Here is a 27,946-nt window from a genome sequence, read left to right as displayed (position 1 = left end):
GAGTGCATCTACACACACAGTGAGAGGAAGAGTTTTGGAGGATGGCCTGGTGTCAAGAAGTGCAGCAAAGAAGCCACTTCTCTCCAGGAAAATCATCAGGGACAGACTGATAGTCTGCAAAAGGTACAGGGATTGGACTGCTGAGGACTGGGGTGAAGCAATTTTCTCTCATGAATCCCCTTTTTGATTGTTTGGGGCATCTGGAAAAAACTTTGTCCAGAGAAGGAAAGGTGAGTTCTACCATCAGTCCTGTGTCATACCAACAGTAAAGCATCCTGAGACCATTCATGTGGGGTTGCTTCTCGTGTGGGCTCACTCACAATTTTGCCTAAGAATGCAGCCTTGAATAAAGAATGGTACAAAAACATCCTCTGAGAGCAACTTCTCCCAACCATCCAAGAACAGTTTGGTGATGAAAAATGCCTTTTCCTGCAGGATGGAGCACCTTGCCATAAGGCAAAAGTGATAACTAAGTGGCTTGGGGAACAAAAGCTCAAATTTTGGGACCATGGCCAGGAAACTCCCCAGACCTTCATCCCATTGAGAACTTGTGATCAATCCTTAAAAGGCAGGTGAACAAAAACCCCCCACAAATTCCGACAAACTCCAAGCCTTGATTCTGCAAGAATGGGCTGCAATCAGTCAGGATGTGACCCAGAAGTTTATTGACAGCATGCCAGGGCGAATTGCAGAGGTCTTGATAAAGAAGGGTCAACACTGCAAATATTGACCCTTTGCATAAACTTCATGTAATTGTCAATAAAAGCCTTTGACACTTATGAAATGCTTGTAATTATACTTCAGTATACCATAGTAACATCTGACAAAAAGATCTAAATACACTGAAGCAGCAGACTTTGTGAAAATTAATTTTTGTGTCATTCTCAAAATTTTGCATTCCGCTATATGCACTATACAAACTGAAGGAAAACCGTACAGTTCTTGATACAATTATTCAGATATTCAACAAATTGTTACCTTATTTCTTAGGGTGGGCTGTGTGTGTTGTTGTTTAGTTATATTCTCTCCCTGATGGAATATAAATATCCATCCGTAAGGACCCTGTGGAAGCTGGCCTTTCTCCTGCCTCAGCTGAGGACTCATAACTGCCTGCAAACAGTGATTCCTGTTATGTAGTTTTATTCACTCCCTGATGGAATATAAATGTCCGTCTGTAAGGACCCTGTGAAGGCTGACCTGTCTCCAGCCTGAGCTCAGGTGTTCTGTCTTGGCATCGGTTGTACTTGTGGCGAGATTCGTTTAGACCCGGTCTGTCAGAATGTGTGCAGCAAGTTGAATGATCGCCTTAACAGATAGTTTACTCAATGAATAACAACTTCAGAGGTATTTTCCAATGCTTCTTTATGCTTCAAGGTAGCAAAGGTATGAACATAAAAGGTGTTTTCATAGGTAAATTTCCAGTAATGTACATAGCCTCCTCACTCTACAGCATCTTGATAACCACTAAACTAAAATGGAGTTACACCAGGAAATGAAGGTGGAAGCAACCAACTAGTCAGAAACAGCAGGGGTGTGTGGATGATACCAAATAACATTATAACATAACATGTAAATAACAACAGCTAAACAGTAAAGCTGCGTGGCAGCACATCAGGACTCATAACGGAAGAGTGATTCCTGTTGTTATTTTGTTGTATTCTCTCCCTGATGGAATATAAATGTCCATCTGTAAGGACCCTGTAGAGGCTGACCTATCTCCTGCCCGAACTCAGCACTCATAACTGTCTGAGCTGCTGGAGGAGAGAAAAATAGAATTCTATAGCGCCAACAAGTTTGCACAATGCTATACAAACTAAAGGAAGACAGTACAATTCAAATATTCAACAAATTTTTACCTTATTTATTAGGGTAGGCTGTGTGTGTTGTCTAGTTGTATTCTCTCCCTAACGGAATATAAATGTCCATCTGTAAGGACCCTGTAGAGGCTGACCTGTCTCCTGCCTGAGCTCAGGACTCATAACTGCCTGCAAGCAGGGATTCCTGTTAAATAGTTGTATTCTCTCCCTAACGGAATATAAATGTCCATCTATAAGGACCCTGTAGAGGCTGACCTGTCTCCTGCCTGAGCTCAGGACTCATAACTGCCTGCAAGCAGGGATTCCTGTTAAATAGTTGTATTCTCTCCCTAACGGAATATAAATGTCCATCTGTAAGGACCCTGTAGAGGCTGACTTCATAACTGCCTGCAAGCAGGGATTCCTGTTAAATAGTTGTATTCTCTCCCTAACGGAATATAAATGTCCACCTGTAAGGACCCTGTAGAGGCTGACCTGTCTCCTGCCTGAGCTCAGGACTCATAACTGCCTGCAAGCAGGGATTCCTGTTATGTAGTTGTATTCTCTCCCTAACGGAATATAAATGTCCATCTGTAAGGACCCTGTAGGCTGACCTGTCTCCTGCCTGAGCTCAGAACTCATAACTGCCTGCAAGCAGGGATTCCTGTTATGTAGTTGTATTCTCTCCCTAACGGAATATAAATGTCCATCTGTAAGGACCCTGTAGAGGCTGACCTGTCTCCTGCCTGAGCTCAGGACTCATAATTGCCTGCAAGCAGGGATTCATGTTATATAGTTGTATTCTCTCCCTAACAGGTTATAAATGTCCATCTGTAAGGACCCTGTAGAGGCTGACCTGTCTCCTGCCTGAGCTCAGGACTCATAACTGTCTGAGCTGCTGGAGGATAGTACAACAGGATTATATAGCGCCAACATTTTGCTCAACGACATACAAAAAAACAAGACAGAGTGCAGTTACAATACAAATCAACAGGGTTAGGAGGGCCCTGTCTGTAAGAGCTTACAACTAAAATGGTTTTATGTCATTTTGGCAGCATCTTTATCAGGACAGTTTTTGATTGTCCAACAGAGGACAACTTTATATATATATATATATATATATATATATATATATATATATATATATATATAAAGACTTTAATGATATCGACCGGTTGGCTTAATTAAAGCCCCATATATAAAGGTTTTCTTCTATTGGATGTTTATATGGGATGATGCCCCCAGGATATAGATATGGTGCTGTATACTAGTTCCACCACACCCTACAGTGCAATAAGACAATTTTTGAGTGCGTTATCAGCACTGAGCTCCAGCAACTGATCAGGTTGCCTTACAGCCTGACACTTCTGCTTTGACAGGGAGAGAATACAATTAATAATCAAAAGTAAATTAATCTCTGAGTAGTAAACCTGCACTGTTATTCAACAGTGAGACTGTTGCCTTATAACTCATGAAAGGCAATATATGGGAACATTGTTGTTCTGCCGGACTGTATTTCTTTCAAGGGAACCTATTAGGATAGGTGTGTTGGCTGGCATTGCTGATCTCATATTCTCAAAGCTATCATGTTAATCTCTGGCTTCTGTGCTTTTCAGAGCCACCAACTCAAATCAGCCCATCCTTTTGTGCATCGGGACTCTGCACATGCCAGAGCCTGATACAGTCAACCAAATAACATTTTCAGCAGGCAATTGTCCTCCATGGTTTGTTTTTTTTTTGCAGCTTGTCTTTAATATGCCTTCTCTCTTCTTGTAGCCTTTGCTGAGCTGCAGACTGACATCCACGAGCTGACCAATGACCTGGATGGAGCTGGCATCCCCTTCCTGGACTATCGCACCTACGCCATGCGTGTCCTCTTCCCCGGCATTGAAGATCACCCTGTGCTGAAGGAGATGGAGGTAAGCACCGCAGTATTGTAGAGAGCTTTCACCCACTATACTTTCTGTGGCTAAGTGTCAGGAAACTGATGAATGCAAGAAGAATGAGCACGTGTCTAATCTGGGAGTTTGGCTCATACATTGCGCTCATTACACCTCTATTGTTCAGCGGGAGAAGACACAAGAGCACCAAATTGCTGGTTCCCCTCCCCAGGGGCTGCCCAATGACTTCCAGATCCCTCATTGATAATGTCAGGTGTCGATAAATCCGTTTGCCGTCTACTCCGTCACCAGACCCAACGTGAATTTGACTTTGGCAACGTCAGAGCTTGACTAGTCAGATGATGGCATTGCTTTCCAGCAGTATTTCTAAAGCTGGCCAATGATGTATCAAAATTCAGCTGGTTTAGCAGTGAATGACTGATTTTTGATCCATCTTTTGGCTGTTCCCATTCGAGAGGAGTCAACATAGTGAAAAAATTGGTGTTTGAACAGTGCATGTGGCCAAACATCTGTAGATGAACAAATATGCTGCTGTTTCCATTGTATTTTGACAGCTGACGTTTCCAGCAGAGAAAAGGTGAATGGAGTGGGACCAGCAAGGCCACCCACTGAACTCTTGAATGACCAGACAAAATTCGCAGTGTGTGGCCATTCTTTCTTCTATCTCTTGGGGACTCCAGTGGTGAAATCCCCCCATGCCAGAGTTATCTATGTCCAGTCACCACTATCTTCATTATATTAAGTTGACAATTATGGTGCCTAATTGTGTACAATTGGCAGTGGGTGGAGACACTAACTGCCACAGTTTTCAATCTCCCCACTGGATTAACAAACCAATAGAGTGAAGGAGTTCTTCTTTAATCTTAAAAAAGGAGCAGCTACAACTTACTGTATGGCTTGCAGGCTCTTGCAGATGATGGATCTTTTTATAATGGTATGTAGACAACATGCATATTCACTGATCGAAGGTCAACTGGTTCAGCAAGGACCAGGCGAATTTCGGTTCCATATGTGGCTACAGTGAATGAACAGAAGTTGATCTGCCAATCGACTTCTGTACAACCATTCTGTTGGAAAATGTTCGCTTGATCAGCACTGCAGGTTATTGCCTGCAGTGCTGATCAGTGTATTCAGATGGTGGGAAAGTATCCTCGCTGTCAGAATACAATAGCGCATCAGGGATGATTCCTCCATCCACCTCCACTGTATGGATGGGGTAATTAGGTCAGTTTTTTTTTGTTCCACTTGGTGGTTGAATGAGAAAAACTGACTCGTCTATGGCTAGCCTTTGAGGGGTAACTGTTATGGATTGGAGAACTGATTTGCAAATGACGTCTTGAATATTTTAGTGATAATTAGGTAATCATCACTAAAATATGTAAATCTACCTTGACTCAATCCTCCCTTCCATATTTATTACGGGTATTTATATAGCGCTGACGATTTTACGCAGCGTTTTACATACTGTACATTCACATCAATCCCTGCCCCCAAGGAGCTTGCGTTCGAAGGTACCTTTCTGATATACATACACATAATTGGGCCAGCTTAGACAGGAGTCTATGAACCTACCAGCATATCTGTGAAATCTGGGAGAAAACCAGTGCAAGCATAAGGAGAAAATGCACACTCCATGCAGATAGAGTCCTAGCCAGTTCCATATTAACAGCTTTGGAAAGATCATTACCCCTGTCAGTCACAATACACACATTATTATTATTATTATTATACAGTATTTATAAAGCGCCAATAGTTCGCTCAGCGCTGTACATTACAAAGGGGGACAGAACATGTGACAGAACAATACCAATACAATGCAAAACATGTTGAGATTGAGGGCCCTGCTCTTTCCAGCTTACAATCTAGGAGGGAGGGGATGGTGGCACAGGAGGAGATAGCTGTGGGGGATGGAGTGGTAGGAAGAGTGGAGGAGGTCGGCAAGTTAGCAGGGGGTGGGGTAGGCTTCCCTGAAGAGGTGGGTTTTCAGGGTGCACCTAAAGGAGAGGAGAGTAGGTGATAATCTGATGGGTTGGGGCAGGGATTTCTAGAGGATGGGTGACACCCTGGAGAAGTCCTGGAGGCGGGCATGGGAGGAGGAGACCAGGGAACTAGAGAGAAGGAGGTCTTGTGAGGAGCGGAGTGTGTGTGTTGGGCGGTACTTGGATATTAGGTCAGTGATCTAGTTCGGGGCAGTGTGGTGGACGGCTTTGTACGTCAGTGTTAGGATTTTGAATTTGATACGTTGCACAATCGGAAGCCAGTGGAGGGATTGGCAGAGGGGGGTGGCGGAGACGGAGCGGTTGGAAAGGTGAATGAGTCTGGCAGCCGTATTCAGGATGGACTGAAGCGGGGATAGCCAGCGGCGAGGCAGGCCAGTGAGGAGGGAGTTGCAGTAGTCGAGTCGTGATACGATGAGGGAGTGGATGAGCTGTTTAGTGGTTTCTGGGGTTAGGAACGTGCGGATTTTGGCGATGTTGCGGAGGTGGAGTCTGCATGAGTTTGTTAAAGATTGGACTTGGGGCTGGAAGGATAGGTTGGAGTCCAGAATGACACCAAGTACTCTGGCCTGCGGGGCAGGTTAGATGGTGGCGTTGTTGGATGTGATGGAGAAGTCAATGGGGGGTGGTGTCCGGGCTGGGGGGAAGACTCGGTTTTGGAGAGGTTCAGTTTAAGGAATGGAGCGACATCCAGTCTGATATGTCGCTCGGTAGGTGTACATTCTAGGTGTACACATGCATACATTCTAAAGTGTGACTTTTTATGTAGACCACTGAGGCCAGCGCTGTTTCTACACAACAGAGCAAGTAATAGCGCATTGTTCAGAAAATTCTTATTGTGACTGATAAACCGCCATTCATACCTTTTTGCTGTGAGCAAGTTTCCTGTCTCCAGCAGCCAAACTGCCACTAATAATCACAATTCGAATGTTTTTTTTTTTTTGTTACGTTAATGAACTGGTGCTGCAGAGTTAAAAGCTGGTTAAATTTATGGCTAGCAGGGTTTATAGGACTATTTAAAAAGAGGATGCCATTTCATTTTTTATGCAACAAAAACTCAGCGTATAATTTATGCCGAACGCTGTAAATTATAGGGCGACGGCTGCAAAAGTGATAATTTACAACGGCAGCAAATGTCATTTTTTGGAGAAGATGGAGTATTTTTTTTTTTTTTATTGCAGGCTTTTAAGATGGTATTTATGACTGTGGCAGCGATAACCTGACTAGGAGACAGCAGTGGCTATGCTGTTGTCGATGAACTACAGTTCTCAGCATACTGTGGGTGACTTAACTGTAAAGGCGAATTACATTTTAATTGACTTGATTTATCGTCTGGGTATGTGACGCAAAGCAACAGGTTTGCTTTAAGGGCTAAGTCCAGGTTTTGGACCTTTATTTTACACCCATATTGAAGGTCAGCATCCCCAAAACTGACTCTACCCGCCACCCCCCATAGTTCAGTTGCAGGGTGCTTCTTCTGGTGGAACCTTTAATCTTTTTAATTCAGCATGGCTATGTGGTTGGAGGACCAAAAAATTGTATTAGTCTGTGTCCTGTCTGGTACAGTAGCCGAAGGACTGTGCAGAGCTGTGCCAATGATCACGTTTCCCTAACCCTTTTGTACCTCCTCCAGCCCCATAATGGCAACCCCATACCTCCCTTATGGGCATGAGGCTGGGGAGAGCTTTACAAGAGCCTGTGCAGGTGCAGTGCTCTACAGGCTTCCAAAAGATAGTAAATACACATTGATCATGAGATCAGTATTGCTGCTTTGGACTATCACTTTAATCCCCCACCCCTACAAGATAATCCCCTTTTCCCAGCTTCTCCTCCACTCCATTCTATTCCACATTGGGAGCTGAAAATGAATACTCAGTGGTTCAGAGCATGGGTGGACTGACCATTTGGAAACTTGGGCACTGCCCGAGGGCCTGGGGTCAGTAGGGCCCCATGAGATGCCCCTGGTACCTTTTTCATAGGCTTTTTTGACTTTGGGCAAGGACACAGGGGCCCCATGATTCCCTATTGCCCGGGGGCCCCATGAGTTGTCAGTCCGCCCTGGTTCAGAGTATGGAGCAGCTTGTGACTCGTTTCATGTGACAGCACTGGACCACTTAGAGCTCTGTGAGGAAATTGCTTGTCTTAAAGCAGAACTAGACCCTTCTATCCCTTACAGCCAAGGAAGCTGCCATCTTAGCCTCTGTCTGGTCTGCAGTTGCCAATTTGCTGCGCATGTGATCACTTATTGTCCTGGCTGTTTAAGGGCTCGAACCATTCAGTTGAGATCACAAGCAACTGTGACAATTATTCACAGTATGCCTCAAATGTAACTGTTTTGGGAAACCAATAAATTGATTGGTTTAGTTCCACTTTAACTTCAAGGACTATAAAGCCAAGCATGCCCTAACAGTTACTTTTACTTTAGCAGCAGGTGATCCTCAGCCCCTAAAGCAGTGGTTCTCAACCTTCCTAATGCCGCGACCCTTTAATACAGTTCCTCATGTTGTGGTGACCCCCAACCATAAAATTATTTTCGTTGCTACTTCATAACTGTAATTTTGCAGTGGGAGGAATAGTGCCACATCATTGGTATCAGTGGGAGGAATAGTGTCCCATCATTGGTGTCAGTGGGAGGAATAGTGCCCCATCATTGGTATCAGTGGGAGAAATAGTGTCCCATCGTTGGTATCAGTGGGAGGAATAGTGCCCCATCATTGGTATTAGTAGGAGGAATAGTGTCCCATCATTGGTGTCAGTGGGAGGAATAGTGTCCCATCATTGGTATCAGTGGGAGGAATAGTGCCCCATCATTGGTATCAGTGGGAGGAATAGTGTCCCATCATTGGTATCAGTGGGAGGAATAGTGTCCCATCATTGGTATCAGTGGGAGGAATAGTGCCCCATCATTGGTATTAGTAGGAGGAATAGTGCCCCATCATTGGTGTCAGTGTGGGAGGAATAGTGCCCCATCATTGGTGTCAGTGTGTGTGTGTGTGGGGGGGGAATAGTGCCCCATCATTGATGCTAGTGTGGGGGGGAATTGTGCCCCATCATTGGTGTCATTTGGGGGGGATAGTGCCCCATCGTTGGTGTCAGTGGGGGGGATAGTGCCCCATCGTTGGTGTCAGTGGGGGGAGGAATAGTGCCCCATCGTTGGTGTCAGTGGGGGGAGGAATAGTTCCCCATCGTTGGTGTCAGTGGGGGGGGAGGAAATAGTGCCCCATCATTGGTGTCCGTGGGAGGAATAGTGCCCCATCATTGGTATTAGTGACACCAATGATGGGGCACTATTCCTCCCACTGACACCAATGATACTTACCTTGCTGACCCCTGCTCCAGCCTGGGCTCGCTCCCTCCCTCTCCCATCTACAGCCAGCTTACCTGGCTGCAGCAGCACCATCTGCACGCTACAGACACTTACCTGTCAGCTGTCTTCCTTCTCCGGCCGCTCCCTCGCTCGATCTTCTTTGATCTTCGCGCTGCTGCTTGGCTCCTCCTCCTCACTGGTGATTGGCCGCCTGTGTGCCTCTCCTGAGCTACAGTTCCGGCGGCCAATCACTGGCAAGGAGGCGGAACTGTTGAATGATCCCGGGGATGTGGCCAGATGACAGGGGCGGCATGTCATCCCGCGCACACATCGCGTCCAGGGAAATGTGGACGTATCTGCATGTGGGCGGACCCGCCTGGAGACTGATAGAGGAGCGGTGTCTCGGTTCCTAAGACCATCGGAAATATGTGTTTTCCGATGGTCTTAGGAGACCCCTGTGAAAGAGTTGTTCGACCCCCAAAGGGGTCGCGACCCACAGGTTGAGAACCGCTGCCCTAAAGTGTAGAGCAGACATGTGTTTGTGATAACACATATGTAGATGTATTTCATATATTACTGTGTTCAATCCCTCCGCATCCCTAGCATAGTGTCAGCTGGTCCCCCACCTGAACAGGAAGTCGCTGCAACCACAACTTTATTAAAAAATTCTTACAGTATTTTATTACAATTCCCAATTGTGGAAGTCAACCCCTTTGTGAACCAGTACAGGCTCGGAAACCGTTAAATGGAAATTGAGCGCATTTGTTGTAGTTTAAGACCTTTTCAGAGTAGGTGTAAGTTTTTGTTTAGGGAGCTGGAGATCTGATTGGTTGCAGGTTGAATTAGTCCTACAGTTGTTCTAATTGGCCGCAGCCTGGATTCAACAGCCTGGTTCTACCCCAGTTTAATGCTCTGGTGAGAATTGGGCTAATCGGGAAGAAATAACAATTTATGGTCAACATCCTGTTATATTACACAGCACAGCAGAGGCTAGGTCACCTTCCTAGTGGTGTACACATGTCTGAGAGGTCAGTCTGCAGGAAACATTTGTCTGGGAAGCTTTCTCAATAATGATTATCAATGCCAGACCAGTCTAGCAAAACCTATGAGTTAGACATCTCGGTCTCCAAAAGACCCATTTGGGATTTGAACAGTCCTGTGATAGAACACTGTTGGTTAAGTCTCTTGCCCATCCTCACAGGCTTTTAGATTGTTGCTAGGTCTATAAACATTCTGATTGGATGAGTTGGTCATAAACATACAGTATATGACTAGGTTTTTGGGCAGCTGACCATCACATCGATATGAGCTTAACGGACATCCCATTCCAAAAACCATAGATATTAATATGAAGTTGACCTCCTTTGCAGCTGTAATACACTTCTGGGAAGGTTTTCTACTAGATTTCTGAATATGTCTGCGGCTCATGCAGCCAAAAGTGAATTTGTGAGGTCAGGTACTGATGTTGGAAGAGAAGACCTTGCTTGCAGTCGTGTTCACTAGGTTTGAGGTCAGGTACTGAAGTTGGATGAAAAGATGTGGTTTGTAATCAGCGCTCAAATTCAACGGTGTTCAGTAGGGTTTAGGGTTCCGTTCAGGCCACTCAATTTCCTTCCCACCAAACTTATCAAGCTATGTATTTATGGAGCTGACTTTGTGCATCGGGGCTGCTGGAACAGAAAAGGGTCTTCACCCAACTGTTAGCAGAAGGGTGGAAGCACACAATTGTCTAAAATTTGTATACTGTAGAAATAATGGTATCAATCACTGGAAACACCTAAACCTAATCATTTGGAGAGGTGTCCACCTACTTTTGGCCATAAATTGTATTTTAATGCAGATTAAATTTCTAATTTGACTATACCTTGGCTTGCCAAAGCACGTCTGCTGCTATCTCCGTGTTTGTGGCATTCTGTGCCAGTAAATTCTACTGGAAACTGTAATCTAAACACTTTCCAACAAGCAGACAGATCAGAAGAAATGTGCATTTAGTCGGAGCTAATATAAAAATATTGATGGAAAAATCCTTTTGTCACGAGGAGCAGTGCCCTCCCCTCTCCAGTTGCATTTACCATCTACATCTGCCCTTTATAAAAATGGGTTTAGCCCCATGACACAGGTCTCTATCGAGTACAACGCATACCATAAAAGCAGAACTCTTACTCTATATCATCAATAGGATTTCCAATAAAGACCCATCCAATTAAGTGCCTTACATTCTCTGCACTTGTTTCATAGTTCAATATGTTTAATGGCTTTCCAAATTTACTTCCCAAAGCCAGCTCGTAAAGCAAATGACAAACTTCCCTGGGCCGCATAATGTGCAATCTGCTTTTCGTCTGCTGCAAGGTGCGCTGGCGCTTCCATTAGACGGGCGGTAATTGGGGAGAAGTTATGTTTCCGGCAGACAGTTTCCAGATGGCCATAGACTTTGTCCTGATCAACCCCAAGCCTCCAGAAAGATAGCCAGGAAGCATTAACCCTAATCTATAAATTCTTTAGGTTTTATAAACTAAAGCCCACCTTAACACCAAAACATTTTGCACTATTGCAACCCTTTGCATACTTTAAAAGCTGACTTTTTTTGTTTGCACTTCAACCCACCCCCTGCTCCAATTCTTGCCTAGGCATGAATGACATATACTCTGCTACTGCAGCCTCCTGGAATATCCATGTCAGATATCCCAGGGGGCATTGGTTCCATACAGCAGCTGAAGGAGAAGGGACTTGGTGCCCTGACATCAGAGGGCCAGCTGCAAGAACTTGCCCCGATTACGTGAGAGCAGAAGATGGCGCAGTACATGGCATGCAGTGGTAGACCAACATATTACAGCATGACAACGGGAGGTTGACTTTTTTCCTTTAACTAGTTGCCGACCGCAGATAGCCGAATGACGGCTGCACTGCGGCTGGCCAATTCTGGGTGGACGTCATATGACGTCCTCCCAGAACGCGCTCCTGGGGCGCGCACCCGGCGATTTCCGTGATCGCTGTGTCCTACGGACACAGCTGATCACGTGATGTGGTAAAAGGCCAATCACAGCGGCCTTTTACCACGTGATCAGCCGTGTCCAATGACATGCTGATCACCGGGAAATTCAATTGCCGGTTCTCGGCTGCACTTTCCTCACGCTGTCAGATCGTAAGGAAAGTACTGCCGAGAACCGGCAGTTGTCAGAGCAGGGATCGGCACCGATCATCAGGGCACTGATGATCGGTGCCCTGATGATCGGTGCCCAGCACTGCCATCCACAAGTTCCGCCCACCTGTGCCCAGCAGTGCGCCCACTAGCTCCGCCCACCTGTGCCCAGCAGATCACCCACCTGTGCCTAGCAGATCACCCACCTGCGCCACTCTGCAGTGCCACACACCTGTGCCCAGAAGTGCCACCCACCTGCGCCCACCAGTGCCCCCCACCTGTGCCCACCAGTGCCCCCCACCTGTGCCCACCCACCAGTGCTGCCCACCAGTGCAGCCCAGCAGTGCTGCCAGTCAGTGCTCAGCGGTTATGCCAGTTAGTGCCGCCAGTCAGTGCCCAGCAATGATGCCAGTCAGTGCCGTCTATCAGTACCCATCATCAGTGTCACCTATTAGTGCCGCATATCAGTGCCGCCTATCAGTGCTGTCTAGCAGTGCCGCCTATCCGTGCCACCTCATTAGTACTGCCTATCAGTGCCCTTTAGTGCTGTTTATCAGTGCCCATCAGTGCCACCTATCTCTGCCCATCAGTGCTGCCTATTAGTGCCCATCAGTGCTGCCTCATCAACGCACATCAGTGAAGGAGAAAAATTACCTGTTTGAAAAATTTTATAATAGAAACAAAAGAAACTTTTTTTTTTTTTTTTCTTTCAAATTTTTTGCAATTTTTTTGTTTATAGTGCAAAAAGTAAAGTGCCTAGTGGTGATTAAAAACCACCAAATGAAAGCTCTATTTCTGAGAAAAAAATGATCAACATTTCATATGGGTACAATGTTGCATGACTGCGCAATTGTCAATCAAAGTGCGGCAGCGCTGAAAGCTGTAAATAAGGGGGTATAAGTGCCCGGTAGGCAAGTGGTTAAAGTGTATTTTGGTCCAAAATAAAATAAATATATTTAGCACATAAATAATATATTTCCTCATGTTTTATTGCTTTAAGATGCACTGCAAATAGAAAACTACCCGTTAATCTGCCGCATATCCGCTGAGCTCCTCACTTCTTGTTTGAGCTGACAACACAATGCCTCTGCTGTACTGAAATCCCAACCACTGTTGTCAGCCTTTCTTTTTCCCCATTCCCAAAACATGTTGGCTCTTTTATTTCAGATTTACAATATAATAATTTGAATGGTTTATGTTCCAGGAACAATTGAGTACTGTCTGTGATACTTTTTTATTTGCACTAACATACAATTTTGAGGACAAGCTTTTGGGAAATGTCCCCTTCTTAACTGCTTAGACCTGAAGAAGGGGACATTCCCTGAAAGCTTGTCCTCAAAATTGTATGTTAGTGCAAATAAAAAAAGTATCACGGACAGTACTCAATTGTTCCTGACGCAAATGCACTAATACGGCTACAATTGCCTCAAGCAAAATGGTTTATGTTGAAATATTTGCACTCTCAAGCACACGTGTGGTGCTCATCCTCTAAATGTTTGGGCTTTTTTAGGAAGAGACCACTCATGTATAGTATAGACTGGCCTGGAGTCTGTAGAAGACATTAGTTCAGGAAACCAGGACACTAGAGTTGTTGTGGAACTACAAGTCCCATGGGGCTTTGCAAGACTTACAGGCATGGTGCCCAAAAGTAGAAGCATGGTGGGATTTGTAATTTCAACTTAGCAGACCTTTGCAGAGCTACTTTGTGTAAGATAAATGCCGGCACAACCTAGCCGGATAATCAGCTTGGCTGGCACAGATCATTGACTGGCATCTCCTGCCACCGTTTACCAAGTCTGATGCCGCTCACCACTCTGCAGCAAGTTCATTCTCGGGAGCGACTCTTACAAAAGCTGATGGAAGCTGTGACTGCATCTCTGCTTCGTCTCCCCGAAGGCTCTGTGGCGCAGGAAGAAATAGAGACAGGTCTGTTTTTTTAATGAGTAGAACTAGAAAATTTATATCCCATGTATTCTGGGAGCCTGCCACCAGTCCCCTATACAGCTATAGAGGACCTTGCTGCAACTGTAATCCTAGCCAAAAATCACATATTTTAAAAAAATGTGTTAGAAATGTTTATGAAACACAAACTATCTACACAACACTTTACAACCCTGACCATTCACACAAGTTCCTGCCTGCAAGGAGCTTACAGTCTAAGATCCCTACGTCACATGCATACATAGATACTAGGGACAATTACTGGGCAGGAGTCAGTTAACAGCAGACCAAAGTACCCAGAGGAAACCAGGGCATGCAAATATTGTCCTGGCCAGGATTTAAAGCAGGGATCCCAGTGCTGCAAAAGTGTTCACCACTAAGCTTCTATTATGCCCATAAAGCATCCCATGAGCCATAAACAGTGGCGGCCAACAGCGCCCGCAGACATTATTATTATTATACAGTATTTATAAAGCGCCGATAGTTCGCTCAGCGCTGTACATTACAAAGGGGGACAGAACATGTGACAGAACAATACCAATACAATGCAGACATCCCACAAGAGACGGTCGGCGGCCGCAGACATCCCTCAAGAGGCGGTCGGCGGCCGCAGACATCCCTCAAGAGGCGGTCGGCGGCCGCAGACATCCCTCAAGAGGCGGTCGGCGGCCGCAGACATCCCTCAAGAGGCGGTCGGCGGCCGCAGACATCCCTCAAGAGGCGGTCGGCGGCCGCAGACATCCCTCAAGAGGCGGTCGGCGGCCGCTGACATCCCGCAAGAGGCGGTCGGCGGCCGCTGACATCCCGCAAGAGGCGGTCGGCGGCCGCTGACATCCCGCAAGAGGCGGTCGGCGGCCGCTGACATCCCGCAAGAGGCGGTCGGCGGCCGCTGACATCCCGCAAGAGGCGGTCGGCGGCCGCTGACATCCCGCAAGAGGCGGTCGGCGGCCGCTGACATCCCGCAAGAGGCGGTCGGCGGCCGCTGACATCCCGCAAGAGGCGGTCGGCGGCCGCTGACATCCCGCAAGAGGCGGTCGGCGGCCGCAGACATCCCGCAAGACGCGGTCGGCGGACTCACAAATATTGCTTAAGGGCCCCAGTTTGGGCACCAGGGGTCTAGGGAAACATCCTTGCTCAAGGTCAATGCAGAGACAGATTTTCCCTAGCAGTAAAATACCAGAAGGAGTTAAGTGTAGATCTGTGTCACTCAGTAACTTTAGAGCCGCGGCTGGTCTTCCTGTTAAAACAATTCAATGACTTTATAACTCTTGAAAGCAATCAGACCCAGCAGAATGGGGCCGCCACGTGCCAGTGGGCCAGAGGCGCGCAAATCCAGAATCTGTGTCCTTCATAGCTCTGCGGGAGAACCTGTTGTGTGCAATTTGCGCCCTACAAAAGAGAGGCACTTAGAAAACTCCACATTTTAATGCCCAATGAATATATTATGAATACTCCAGTGATTAACACCCCAGCTGCTTGTGTCTTTTGTAGAGCCGTTTTTTTCTTCTCTCTTGCAAAGGTTGAGGACTCTTGAACTATATGAAACCTGGGTGATAATTTCGCCTAATGGTTGAATTAATCAGCAGCACAGAATGTATGAAGCGCAGGGAGATGTCTGCAACAAGCCCCCCCCCCCCCCTCCAAAGTTCCCATTAGATGAAAAGCACCCTGTGTTATAATGATGAAGAGTCCTCCTATCGTCTTGAATTTATACTCACCTGTGCAGAATAGTACGGAACTCTCTGATCAGTGGACCCGAGGGATTCAGGCTCTTTTACAATCTCCCCCCTCCCTGCCACATGCTTGAAATTGTTATAGTGAAAAGAATACTGCATTGCTGCATTGATGTTGAGCTTGCATTGTAAGGGCTGCAGGTATCTTGCGTAAATTAAACTGCAAAGCTGAATACACCAGTGTTTTACCTGCTGAAGGATTTCTATTTCTGTCCATCCATTTTTGAGTTATACAGCTCTGCTACACAGTACAGCCCTGTCTGGCAAGGTGGGAGAACTGATTTTTTTCTGCTGGAGTTAAGTAACATTTACAGGTCCCCTCCACACCCCCAGCATATGATTGGCCAGTGAAAGATAAAGCTGTAGACCGCTGAGCTCATCTATCACTCTACTCTCTCCTGCTGTCAGCATGCTCCTTGGGCTACATCACAACCCATGTGCTTGTTGTGCTGCCTTCCCCAACATGTATTCTGTTTTTCAGGGCTTTTAAAAGGTAATAGCAGGTTAAATTCAGGTATTTACACTGCTTGAATTTTAGGTAGAATGTAGTCTCTTTAAAGACTTTTGCATTAGGCCCCCTTCACACGGGATTGGACTCCGCTTGCTCAGCGGGGGATCTGTCTGCTGATACCCCGCTGAGCAGAACAGGCAAATAACAGGTCCATGTCTGCTCCGCTTATGCAGAGTGAACATGGACACAGCCCACTTTTCTTTATGGGCAGTCGGATGTAAACAGACACTCAACTGCCCTCCAATCCGATTTGCCTAGATGGAGAGGAACGGATCCCCTTCTGTTTGTTTTTAGTGGATCGGATTGGAGGTAGGCAGGTGTAAACGGAAACAGGTTTGTTTACATCCGCCACTCCATAGAGGAGAATGGAGGGTCTGATCGGACTGCTCGTGCAAAAAGGACCTAACCGTACCATGTATTCTATATTAAGCGTGTAATTGTATATACTGGCATTAATATGTGTTACATATCCGCTTCCTGCTTCGTAACAGTTTGCAGTAATTGCACTTTACTGTTCCTCACGATCCGCCTCCTCGGACTGATTGTACACGGTAGATGTTCTGCTTGACCGTTTGATCTTATATCAGTAGTTTTTAAATTAGATGTAAACAATAATACAATAATAATTGATCATCGGAATCTACAGGAGAATGTGACTTTTCTGCTCTGTATTGTACACTATATGGCCACATGGTTGTGGATGTTTGGCCATAGCACCACTGTGTTTCCTAAACCATGGACATTATTATGGAAATGCTCCTCTTTGTAGCTCTTCTGGGAAGGCTTTCTGCAAGACTTTGGAGGTTGTTTGTTGGAACTTGTATTCCTTTGGCCAAAAGAGCATTTGTGAAGTCAGGTTCTAAATGTTAGATTAAGAATACATGGTTCACAGTCAATGTTCCAATTCATCCCAAACTTGTTCAGTAGGGTTGAGGTCTGGGCTCTCTCCAGGCCACTCATTTCCAAAGTCTTCAAATCATGTCTTTATGGAGCTGGTTTTGTAAACAGTAGGATGTCTTGGTGGGACAGAAAAAGGTCTTCCGCAAACTGTTACCGCAAGTGTGGAGGCGCACCATTTTCTAAAATGTCTTTGTAAGTTGTACAGTAACAGAACCCTTCACTGGAAAAACTGGAACTCCATTATTGGGTTGTCCACATACTTTGGCCATATAATGGATGGCTTGTCCGTATACTTTGGCCATATAATTCAAATCCATAATGATAACGATAAACAATTTATGTTTCTTTTTTATTTTGAGCTGCACATTATGTTCTAACTATTGTCCCGTGTATATCCTTTGCAGGTCCAAGCCAATGTGGAGAAGGCTCTGAATCTGTTTGGGCAGTTGCTGAACAAGAAGCATTTCCTCCTGACTTTCATCCGCACTCTGGAGGCTCAGCGCAGCTTCTCCATGCGAGACCGCGGCAATGTGGCCTCGCTCATCATGACGGCACTGCAGGGGGAGATGGAATATGCCACAGGTGTCCTCAAGCAGCTCCTATCTGACCTAATCGAGAAGAACCTTGAAAGCAAGAACCACCCCAAGCTATTGCTCAGAAGGTAGGGTACCTGTTGTGCAATAATAGAGCACCATGCAAAAAGTGAAACTCTAGACAAAATATTTTTTCCTGTGGCTTTCTCCTTTCTGGAGATTTCTCACTTTGTCATCCTCCTTCCGCGTGTTTCAGAATGGGATCTGGTCATGCTATGTCTTGGGTCTGGATTTCCCAGCCACAGCAAAGGGATATGGGGGTTTGGTGTGGTCTTCTCAAGGTTGAGCCATGCTTTTTCTTGACCATGATATAAATGTTGTCCAAGTGCAGCCATTAGGCTAGAGTCACCTAGGTAATTTTAAACTCTTGCTATTTGAGAGATGTAAACACCTACTGGCAGTAACCTCATTTGTCTAAGATTTAACCAGAGATATTTAGTAGCTCAGTCCCACTACTAAAATCTCTAGCATTTAATCACTGACTGCAAATGATCACTATACAAATGACTGTCTGTGGATTCATCTAGATACACAGGTATTATGTAGAACAATCTTTCTCAGCCTTTAACATGGAGGGACTACTGGCCTCAGAGAACCCCTTACACAGCTTATGGGATATTAGTGTGAAGAGAAAGTGGTAGATATAGTTGTGCTCATAAGTTTGCATACCCTGGCACAAATCATGAAATATTGGCATTGATATTGAAAATATGACTGATCATGGCAAAAACTGTCTTTTATTTAGGGATAGTGATAGCATGAAGCCATTTATTGTCACATAGTTGTTTGGCTCCTTTTTAAATCATAATGATAACATGTTCGGCCTTGGTACAGACACACAAGGTGATGCACACAGGTTAAAATGGCGATTAAATGTTAATTTCCCACATCTGTGGCTTTTTATATTGAAATTAGTGTCTCTGTATAAATAGCCACTGAGTTTTAGATCTCACATGAATGCACTGAGCAGGCTAGATAATGAGCCATGGTGATCAGAAAAGAACCATCAAAAGACCTGCATAACAAGGTAATAGAACATTATAAAGATGGAAAAGGATATAAAAAGAGATCTAAAGCCTTGAATATGCCAGTCAGTACTGTTCCATAATTTATTAAGAAGTGGGAAATTCAGGGATTTTTTTTTTTTATACCAAACCAAGGTCAGGTAGACCAAGAAAGGCTGCAGCCTCAACTGCCAGAAGAATTGTTCAGGATATAAAGAAAAAACCCACAGGTAACCTCAATAATACAGGCTGCTCTGGAAAAAGACATTGTGGTTGTTTTGAAGCAGCACAATATGACGATATTTGAACAGAAATTAGCTGCAAGGTTGAGCTGCCAGAAAGAAGCCTTTACTGCGCCAGTGCCACAAAAAAGCCTGGTTACAAAATGGCCGACAACACATTGACATGCCTCACCAGGATTTTTTGTGCATATTGAAATCACCCATGTACCTCTAGCTTTAAAGCAGTGGTTCTCAACCTTCCTAATGCCGCGACCCTTTAATACAGTTCCTCATGTGGTGACCCCCAACCATAAAATTATTTTCGTTGCTACTTCATAACTGTAATTTTGCAGTGGGAGGAATAGTGCCCCATCATTGGTATCAGTGGGAGGAATAGTGCCCCATCATTGGTATCAGTGGGAGGAATAGTGCCACATCATTGGTATCAGTGGGAGGAATAGTGCCACATCATTGGTATCAGTGGGAGGAATAGTGCCACATTGTTGGTGTCAGTGGGGGGGGGGGGGTAGTGCCCCATCATTGATACTAGTATGGGGGGGAATTGTGCCCCATCGTTGGTGTCAGTGGGGGGAGGAATAGTGCCCCATCGTTGGTGTCAGTGGGGGGAGGAATAGTGCCCCATCGTTGGTATCAGTGGGGGGGGGGGGAGGAAATAGTGCCCCATCATTGGTGTCAGTGGGAGGAATAGTGCCCCATCATTGGTATTACTGACCTCAATGATGGGGCACTATTCCTCCTACTGACACCAATGATACTTACCTTGCTGACTCCTGCTCCAGCCTGGGCTCGCTCCCTCCCTCTCCCATCTACAGCCAGCATACCTGACTACAGAAGCACCATCTGCACGCTACAGACACTTACCTGTCAGCTGTCTTCCTTCCCTGGCCGCTCCCTTGCTCGATCTGCTTTGATCTTTGCGCTGCTGCTCAGCTCCTCCTCCTCGGCCTCACTGGCGAGGAGGTGGAGCTGTTGAGTGATCCCGGGGATGTGGCCAGATGACAGGGGCGGCACATCCAGGGAAATGTGGACGTATCCGCATGTGGGCGGACCCGCCTGAAAACTGATAGAGGAGCGGTGTCTCGGTTCCTAAGACCATCGGAAATATGTGTTTTCCAATGGTCTTAGGAGAACCCTGTGAAAGGGTTGTTCAACCCCCAAAGGGGTCGCGGCCCACAGGTTGAGAACCGCTGCTTTAAAGGAAGGCCAATGGATCATTGGATGAACACCCTCATACAGTCCCCAGCTGTAAAAAGGAGCGACTTGGCGCACACAGAATTTTCTGACAGTCTGTAGCCTGTAACAACCAATCATATTCTCCCTTTTCTTCTCCCAGCGTAGTAAGAGTGAAAGGCTGATGGCTGTAGACCAGCCATTCTCCAAACCAGGATTTGTGGAACCCTAGGCTTCCCCCAGAGGTTGCTAGGGGTTCCTTGAGGCTGATTGACATTCCATCTGATGGTGCCTGCATGATTTCAGGTTCAAGGCTACTTGGTGGGCAGCGCCAGCAGGATGACACCAATGATCTTTTTGGCTTTCTATAACAGGTGTATGTTGATCACCACTGTAAGGGTGTCATTCTTCCCATTGACCATCAGTGTAAGGGGCCTTCTGTCCACTGAACTCCCAATGAATCGGGTTTAGCAGGGGTTCCTTGAGTCCTGAAAATTATTTCAAGTGTTTGTTTGGGAGTATAAAGATTGTAAAAGCTGCTGTAGACAGTATTCTTCCCTCAGACACTGTACACCCCCAGCGTCCACACCACAGATGGGCTGCAGGGCCCATTAATGACAGCCCGTCATTGGTCCCATCCCGAACACAATGGCGGGCACAAGTGAAAATGATTAAAAAGGGAGCCTGCGCAAAATCAATCCCCGCAGCGAGCCGGCACTGAAAGAAGAATTAAACACAATCACATCGATTTCCGAATGCAAAAGCCCAGGTTCTGCTAAAAAATACATTATCTTCATTAATTCAATATCTTCCCATCCTCTCTCTATTGATCACCGGCCCGGTGACAGAAATTGCACTTCAAGGCTGTGTGACGGTCGGAGCTGGCTGTAAATGAAGCTCTTAATGCTTATTTATTGCCTCTCTGCTACCTATCTGTGTCAGCTCCTTCCAGGGCCGCTGGAAGCAGCCATCGGCATGCGCGAGCCGTCCAAGAACACCGCTCCAGTATTCTGCAACGCCGCCATACCACCTCTCCCAGAGCGTGAACCTTTATGTCCCAATAATAACAGTTATTAATAACTGCATGTAAAAAATTTTAAAGAGACCAACTTAAAATGCATGTAAAGCACAGAAAATAAAGCATGATGCTTTCTCTTTTACTTGCAGCATGTTTCTATAAATTATTTTTTTATTCACATGCAATGCGCCTTTGAACTTGCTAGAAAACTTTACCAGTGCAGGAAGAGTCAGTTTCCTAGAAAAGTTCACTGCCTGCTTGTACCTCATAGCCCTCTTTTCTGAGAGTGTGCAGTTATTGTCTGTGCTGGCCCAGGTCCTCCCCTCAATCCTACATAAGCTTTAATTTAGAAGCTGGAGGAGGAGTGAAGAGGAATATTATGGAGCCCTAGTGCCCAACCTGCAGCCCAAGGGCCACATACGGCCCATTGCAAACCCCAGCAGTCATTAGTGGAAGCGTTCTTTTGTAGAGGCTATGACACTGATCCAGCAGTCTCACGTAGCTTGTCCTCAGTCTCTGTCTATATCCTGTAGAGTGTGTCTTCAGCCTCCAACCACCCCAATTCTGCAGTTTCTGATTATCTCCTCTAGTAGTTCTAAAGTCTCTCTTATACTGAATATTATGTGCGGCCCTTTGTAGCCACTGCTGAGGCCTCCATATATCTTGTAAGTTTACAAGCACTGCTATAGAGTGTCATTTAAATGAGAAAACTGCCTTCTATTATAACATTAGAAGCAATGCATCCAGATTGGTGTAACCTCGGTAATACCTTGGGAACTGATCCTGAATCTCATGCTATGGGAATAGCCTGTAATGTTGCTTTGGCAATGGATCCTTCTTGGGCACTCACCTTGGCACTACAAAAGTAGGGATTTATAACTTGACTTTGTTGTTTCATTTTCTATCTGCCTAGTTTTATTTTTCTTTGGGGGCTTGTCCGGGATATGAACCAAAGACCTCTCGCAACCCAAGCGAGACTCATACCTCTAGTTCATGTTTGATGTGACCCTGTTGCCAGACTGTTTATGTAATGAAAAATCCTCCCTTAAGATTATATGTGCATTTTTTGTGTATTTAACTGTAAAAGCTTCCCTGGTGTACACCTTCAAAAGCCTTGATACTGCTGCTGAAAGCCACCATCTTGGATGTGGTGTAAGCAGACTCAGAGTTGTCACTCAAGTGACACTCTACAGCAGCCTTTCCCAACATATATAATAATTTTTAGGTCTTGGGCAACCCTTACTAAAACCAGTTATTCCGGGTTCAGTGGGAAACATGTCTGTTATATTTGTGGTAAGTAGAAAGAATGGAACCCATACCATGGTGGTCAGAATGCCCCCCTAAATACAGATAAACAGATCATTATTGTCTTGCTGCTGGCTTTGCTAAGTGGTTTTGGTCCCAAAACTATGCAGGCTTCATCAAGGTGGAGGTAATTCATCCACAGCTGAAGGAACCCCTAATAACATTTGAAGGAGCCCTAGTTGAGAATGGCTGCTAAGGCATTTTCCTTCACTCCCCCCACAGCTATTTAAAAGGTTGTGAAGGGAGGGGCAGAGGAGCTGGGACAGCAAAGACAGTAAATAGGGTACTGTGACCTACAAGGAGGGAAATGGCAGTGCTAAAGGACTTTTTCCTTGGGTAATCAAATATTCTAGTAAGTTCAAAGGTACATTGCAAATGAATAAAACATTATTTATGGAAAGGAAAAACACTGCAAGTATTTAAAATACTCAATTTATACTGCAATTGATCTAGTTTGGTGACAGGGTCACCGTAATTAAGAGCACTCCATGTAAACAAAATCTGTTCTATAGAAGGAACTTCAACCTTCTCAGTAGCCCAGCACACAGAGGTTATCAAACCAAGAGATACGATCAAAGTACACTCAGTCCATTAGCAGCGGCAGATCAGTGTTTGCCATGTCTGACAGGGAACCGTATAGCAATCCTTAACCAGTTTGAGCCCCACAAGTCCCCCGAGGACAGGAGGGATTAAGCGGTGTGATCTTCCTCTCCATGAACCGGTCCTATTTAATGGTGCATGAATCCATCTCATTATAGCCTTCCTGGCTGGTTACAGCCATGTCCCCTTTGATGTCGGCTTCCTTTCGTTGCTTATTACAAAACTACGGCCTGCACTTTTTAGGCTCCCTGGGGCTGGTTCAGGCACACAGAAGGAGACGAAATGTAATTTATATTGAGATCAATGAAAAAGCTGCTGGTTCGCCTCTGGCTGGCTTGTTGATTGTTACAGTTCTGGCGTCTGCGTGATGCCGACGGTGAAAGCCTTTGACGAGAGAGACGGGGGTGCCACCCAGGTCTTCGCCAGGCGGTTTGCTTGGCCAGAGACCCCCTCCCAATTACGACATACATTTGCACCTTTAAAAAAAAAAAAAAAAATAAAAATATGAAATTCAGATGCTTTATATATGCTGATCTCCTTAAGGCCCAGACTTGATTTTTATATTTTCCATTTTGTATTTTTTATATCCCATCCCTGGGCAAATGTTTTCTCTTTTAATCCATTCACAAATTTAAAAAAACTTTTTTTTTAAATTTTATTTTTACTCCCATAAGTCCGCCACCGTGTGGCCTTCCGCAGCAGGAGTGGTGACCAGCAATTCGCCGCTGCAGTCCAGGCCTGCTGCCAAGCTGTCTTGTTGCTGTCTCTCGTCGACATACAAACACCCTGGGACTGTCGCTGGGTGACGCATCTTGGATGTGATTTCACCGTCCCCTGCAGACTCATTGACACTAGATTCTATTCCCCTTCACTCCTTTCCTCTGACAGATGCATAAAAGAATATACAGGGAGGTGAAAGGCAAAGGAGCTGGGCCAGCACAGACAATAATTGGACACTCCCAGAAGAGGCCAGTGTTGTGGTATTCAAGGATAATGGGGGCTGTACTAGGGTATAGACTCTTCCTGGAGTAGTCACATTTTCTTGGAAGTATAAAGGCAAGTGGGTAAAATAGTATTTTATAACCAGAGTGATGATCTGTGATTGAGCGCTGCAATCCAGGTCTGCTATTCTAGGGGGTTATGTACTAAAACGTGAGCATGTAAAATCTGGTGCATCTCTGCATAGGAACCAGCTTCCAGGTTTTTGGGGATTTTTTGGCCAAAACTTAACTGAACAAGCTGAAGTTAGAATCTGGTGCAGCTGTGCATGGTAGCCAATCAGATTCTGAGTGCACTGGGTTTTGTAATTCTCCCCCATAGCTTCGTTTAACGCCCTAAGAATTATTGAACTGGTTTTATATGTTGGCTGATATATTTTATCACATAAGTAAATTGTTAATTTAAAGGGTCAACTTTCTGCTCCAACCAACATTGGAAGGCATGACTGCTGAGTCACCATGTAGATATAATGGCTGTGCAGGCTTTTGGGGTATCTTTGGAGCCCAATGAGGAACCATCAAAGTCTGAGAATCTGTTGCTTTGTCTCTCTCTCTTAGGACGGAGTCCGTGGCGGAAAAGATGCTAACAAACTGGTTCACCTTTCTTCTCTACAAGTTCCTAAAGGTAAGATTCTGTTTAATACCTTCACTGATATTGTAATACAGTAGTATAACATACGGTGCAAATGATAGTCCAGAATAATTATGAATGGTAAACCACAATATAATTGAAAAATGGTGACTTGATATAATCCCAGTGGAACCTGTGATCCAGTGCAGTGCAGGAACAATAAGTAAATTGCACACTCACCAGAGGCACAATTTAGCTGCGCAATTGTGCCATATACACCAGAGGTCCCTTTGGTTGTGGATGGAGCGTGGCCTGGATTGGATAACTCCACGATGAATAATGGAACGTCTGGGGGTCCCCTTTATAAGTTTGGTTCACGATGGGTTCTGCTGATTACAGCTCTCTTCTAGGCCCTGGGATGGTCACCTGGTGGTCCTGAGGAATTAAATGCTCGTAGTGGAGCAGAAAGGAGTACTCATAGTGTAGTATTTTCAGTTGAATCAAAAATTGAATTTATTCAGGATAAAAATAGAAAAGGCACACTTCTCAGGTACTGTAATACGAAAACAATCCTCATTCACAGAGGACATAATAAAATTGAATACAGCATAACACTGACCAGCTGGTAAAAAAAAAAGGGGGGGGGGGCGCCGGACCTCCCTGATCCGGCGGCTTGATGTCACGGCTAACAAGGGCTACTCCTTGACGCACGTTTCGTATCTCACGTACATCATCAGAAGGGTAAGCGCCATAGCTGCTGGACGTCAGGATAGCTATATATATAGTGTGTGTTTGTTACATCTTTTTTTTCTTCTGTCTGGTAGAACTCAGTTGTGCTTAGATCAGTGAACTGACCTCCATAACTCATGTCAACCAATGAGATGTCGACGAAACTTAAAGCCGAATTCCAAGCTATTTTTTTGTTTTTAAAATGTCCTCCAGCAGCATTGAAAATGATAAAACAGCAAGTTTTGCTAAAGTACTCACCTTCTCTCCAGCACTGTCCCCTTTAGAAATTCCTTTTTGACGCAAGAAGTCCTCAGTCCTTAGGGTTAAATGACGTCCAGGCGTAGTGCGAGTGCAGGACGTCCTGGACCCGTCTTCTGAGGGGGCGTCATCATGGTGCCTTGCACTCCAAGTAATGATGCGGAGAGTTGCACAGACATCTTCACCCCTGTGCATCGAGGACCACCAACTACTGTAAAAGAGGAGCGTTTCGCCTGACTGACCCAAAGACATGTGGCAATGGTTAATCCTCTAATTATTTGATATGGGCAACAATGATAATCTAGAGAATAATGCAGACTAAACATGTGGCCCTTTGGGTGAGCCAATTCTGATAAGAGGAACAGGTCACTCATACAAAGCTATCAGGTTCCTCATATCTTCTGGTTAGGGTGTGCTGGTCATATCTAGTAGAAGTAAATTAAGTCAGGTGCCAGAAGGATGAAGATTTTATATTGATTGATTTAACAAAGAGCAGATGGTATATTCCCATCCAACAAACAAAATGACATTTCCTAAATCCTTTCATATACGCAGTGTTGGGAATGAGGGGTGGATGAGAGAGGCTTCTTTTTTCCACAATAAATATTGAGACACAAACTAATACAAAAATCTGTACTTATTTTTCCCTGCAATAATCTTAAAGTAAACCTTTTAATTTAGGATGGTCCAGCTTGGAAGTAAAGATTAGGGGCAGTCAGGTGGTGAGGCCAAGGTATCTGCCATATGCAGATGTTGGGTCATAAGAGCGCTGTAGCTTCGGTATGGGCCCACCACTTGACACAACGCATTGTGGGATGCAGCAAGTACATTCTCCAGAATTGGGTTCCCAAAGGCCACATTTGCTTACTGCAACCCCACAAGTTTTTACGAGTAGGTAACCTGTAGGTGCTTACTTACTTCCTCTGGAGGCAAGTCAGTTGATAAAAAATCTACCATACTCTTGACTTGAATCGGAAGTACCCGTACTGCAGTAGCGGCATCCACTTCAAGCCTATGGGGCGTTACTGCACAATTGTTACAGACGGGATGTAGACATGTGAAAGGTGAGTAAGGACTTGCATTGGGTTTAGCTTGGGGTTGGTTGGGGGGCTAGGGAAGACTTATATAATTAGTGAACATGTCCTTTCAGCTCTCAAGACTATACAATGGAACAAAACAATGGATGTCCAACATTACAGGCTTTTTTGTAGAAATAAGTGACTTCACACCGTCATTTTAATTCCAGGTTCTATTCCAAAGGGTCTGAATAGACTTCAAATTCTCACTGCCTTTTCTGTTTTATTCATTAGTCGTGAGACTTGACACAAGAGGCACCCAGTCTGGGTCATTCTTTGGCTTCCTGTTTACTTCTTGTAGTTTTCTTGCCTTGAAATACACATCTTTTTTTAATGGACAGAGCCAGAACTTTCCTTTTAAGCTGAGTGGTTTAAAAAGCACTCACCTCCTCCGTAAAGACTGAACGTACCCATTTAGTCTGTAGTAAGCTGGTGAAAGCTCTCCTTTTTGTAGACCCCTGCTTAATATATACACCTACCTGGTCATTATGTGCTTTTTATATAACGCACCTTCAGTCTTTTCCCGGCCAGTGAATAGGAAACTCCTGCAGAGATCGAACACTTGTACATAGAAAGTGTTGCCTTTCTGTGACTTAATAACTCTGCTGTGTTTTCTGCATCTCTATGTACCCATGTTAGCTGTACATTTCCTAGATCCCGCCCATGTCACCAGTCTGTGCCCAGAGGGAGACATCCGGGATTCATGATTGGCATGGAGATAATTAGATATTGTAAATATAGAGAAGGATTGGGTGTGATGTTACTATAAACTCATTTTGATTCCACAAGATGTTGGCATTAAAGGACATTTCAGTAGAAATAAAGTGAAAACAAACATTTCATGGTCATGTATGTATTATGGTGATCATTCCATCTCTGCAACATTGCATGGCTGCAATAAGAGTTTGTGTGTGTTTTCTTTTCTGGGTACTTCAATGTCTTCCCACACTCCAAAGACATGATAGGTTAACAGGCTGCTGTCTAAATTGGCCCCAGTATGACTGTGCCCAAGACGGTTGCCTCACCATCTGCCCCAGCAGCAAATAAAGCACTTTGAGTCCCCATTGGAAAATTAAAAATATAGTAGTAAAATAATTAAACATTGCTAAGCTGAGCTATCCCTTTTATAAGAGCTTACTTACCTCTTCCAATGGTGG

At 45.1% G+C, this 27,946-nt stretch overlaps 1 protein-coding gene across 1 annotated transcript in view; it reads left to right on the top strand.

Moving 5' to 3' along the window:
- Nucleotides 1-27,946, top strand: part of LOC149444766 (plexin-A1-like) — a 283,982-nt gene that overhangs the window by 199,564 nt on the left and 56,472 nt on the right. The window contains exons 19-21 of the mRNA XM_089654551.1: nucleotides 3,573-3,715; nucleotides 17,630-17,886; nucleotides 24,714-24,780. Coding sequence (XP_089510677.1) covers nucleotides 3,573-3,715; nucleotides 17,630-17,886; nucleotides 24,714-24,780 — 467 coding nt within the window. The remainder of the gene's footprint in view (nucleotides 1-3,572; nucleotides 3,716-17,629; nucleotides 17,887-24,713; nucleotides 24,781-27,946) is intronic.

This window comes from Staurois parvus, unplaced genomic scaffold, assembly GCF_062004578.1.
Source record: "Staurois parvus isolate SC_StPar_1 unplaced genomic scaffold, SC_StPar_1.0 ptg000777l, whole genome shotgun sequence".
Taxonomy (NCBI): domain Eukaryota; kingdom Metazoa; phylum Chordata; class Amphibia; order Anura; family Ranidae; genus Staurois; species Staurois parvus.
This window is presented reverse-complemented; position numbering and strand designations above follow the sequence as displayed.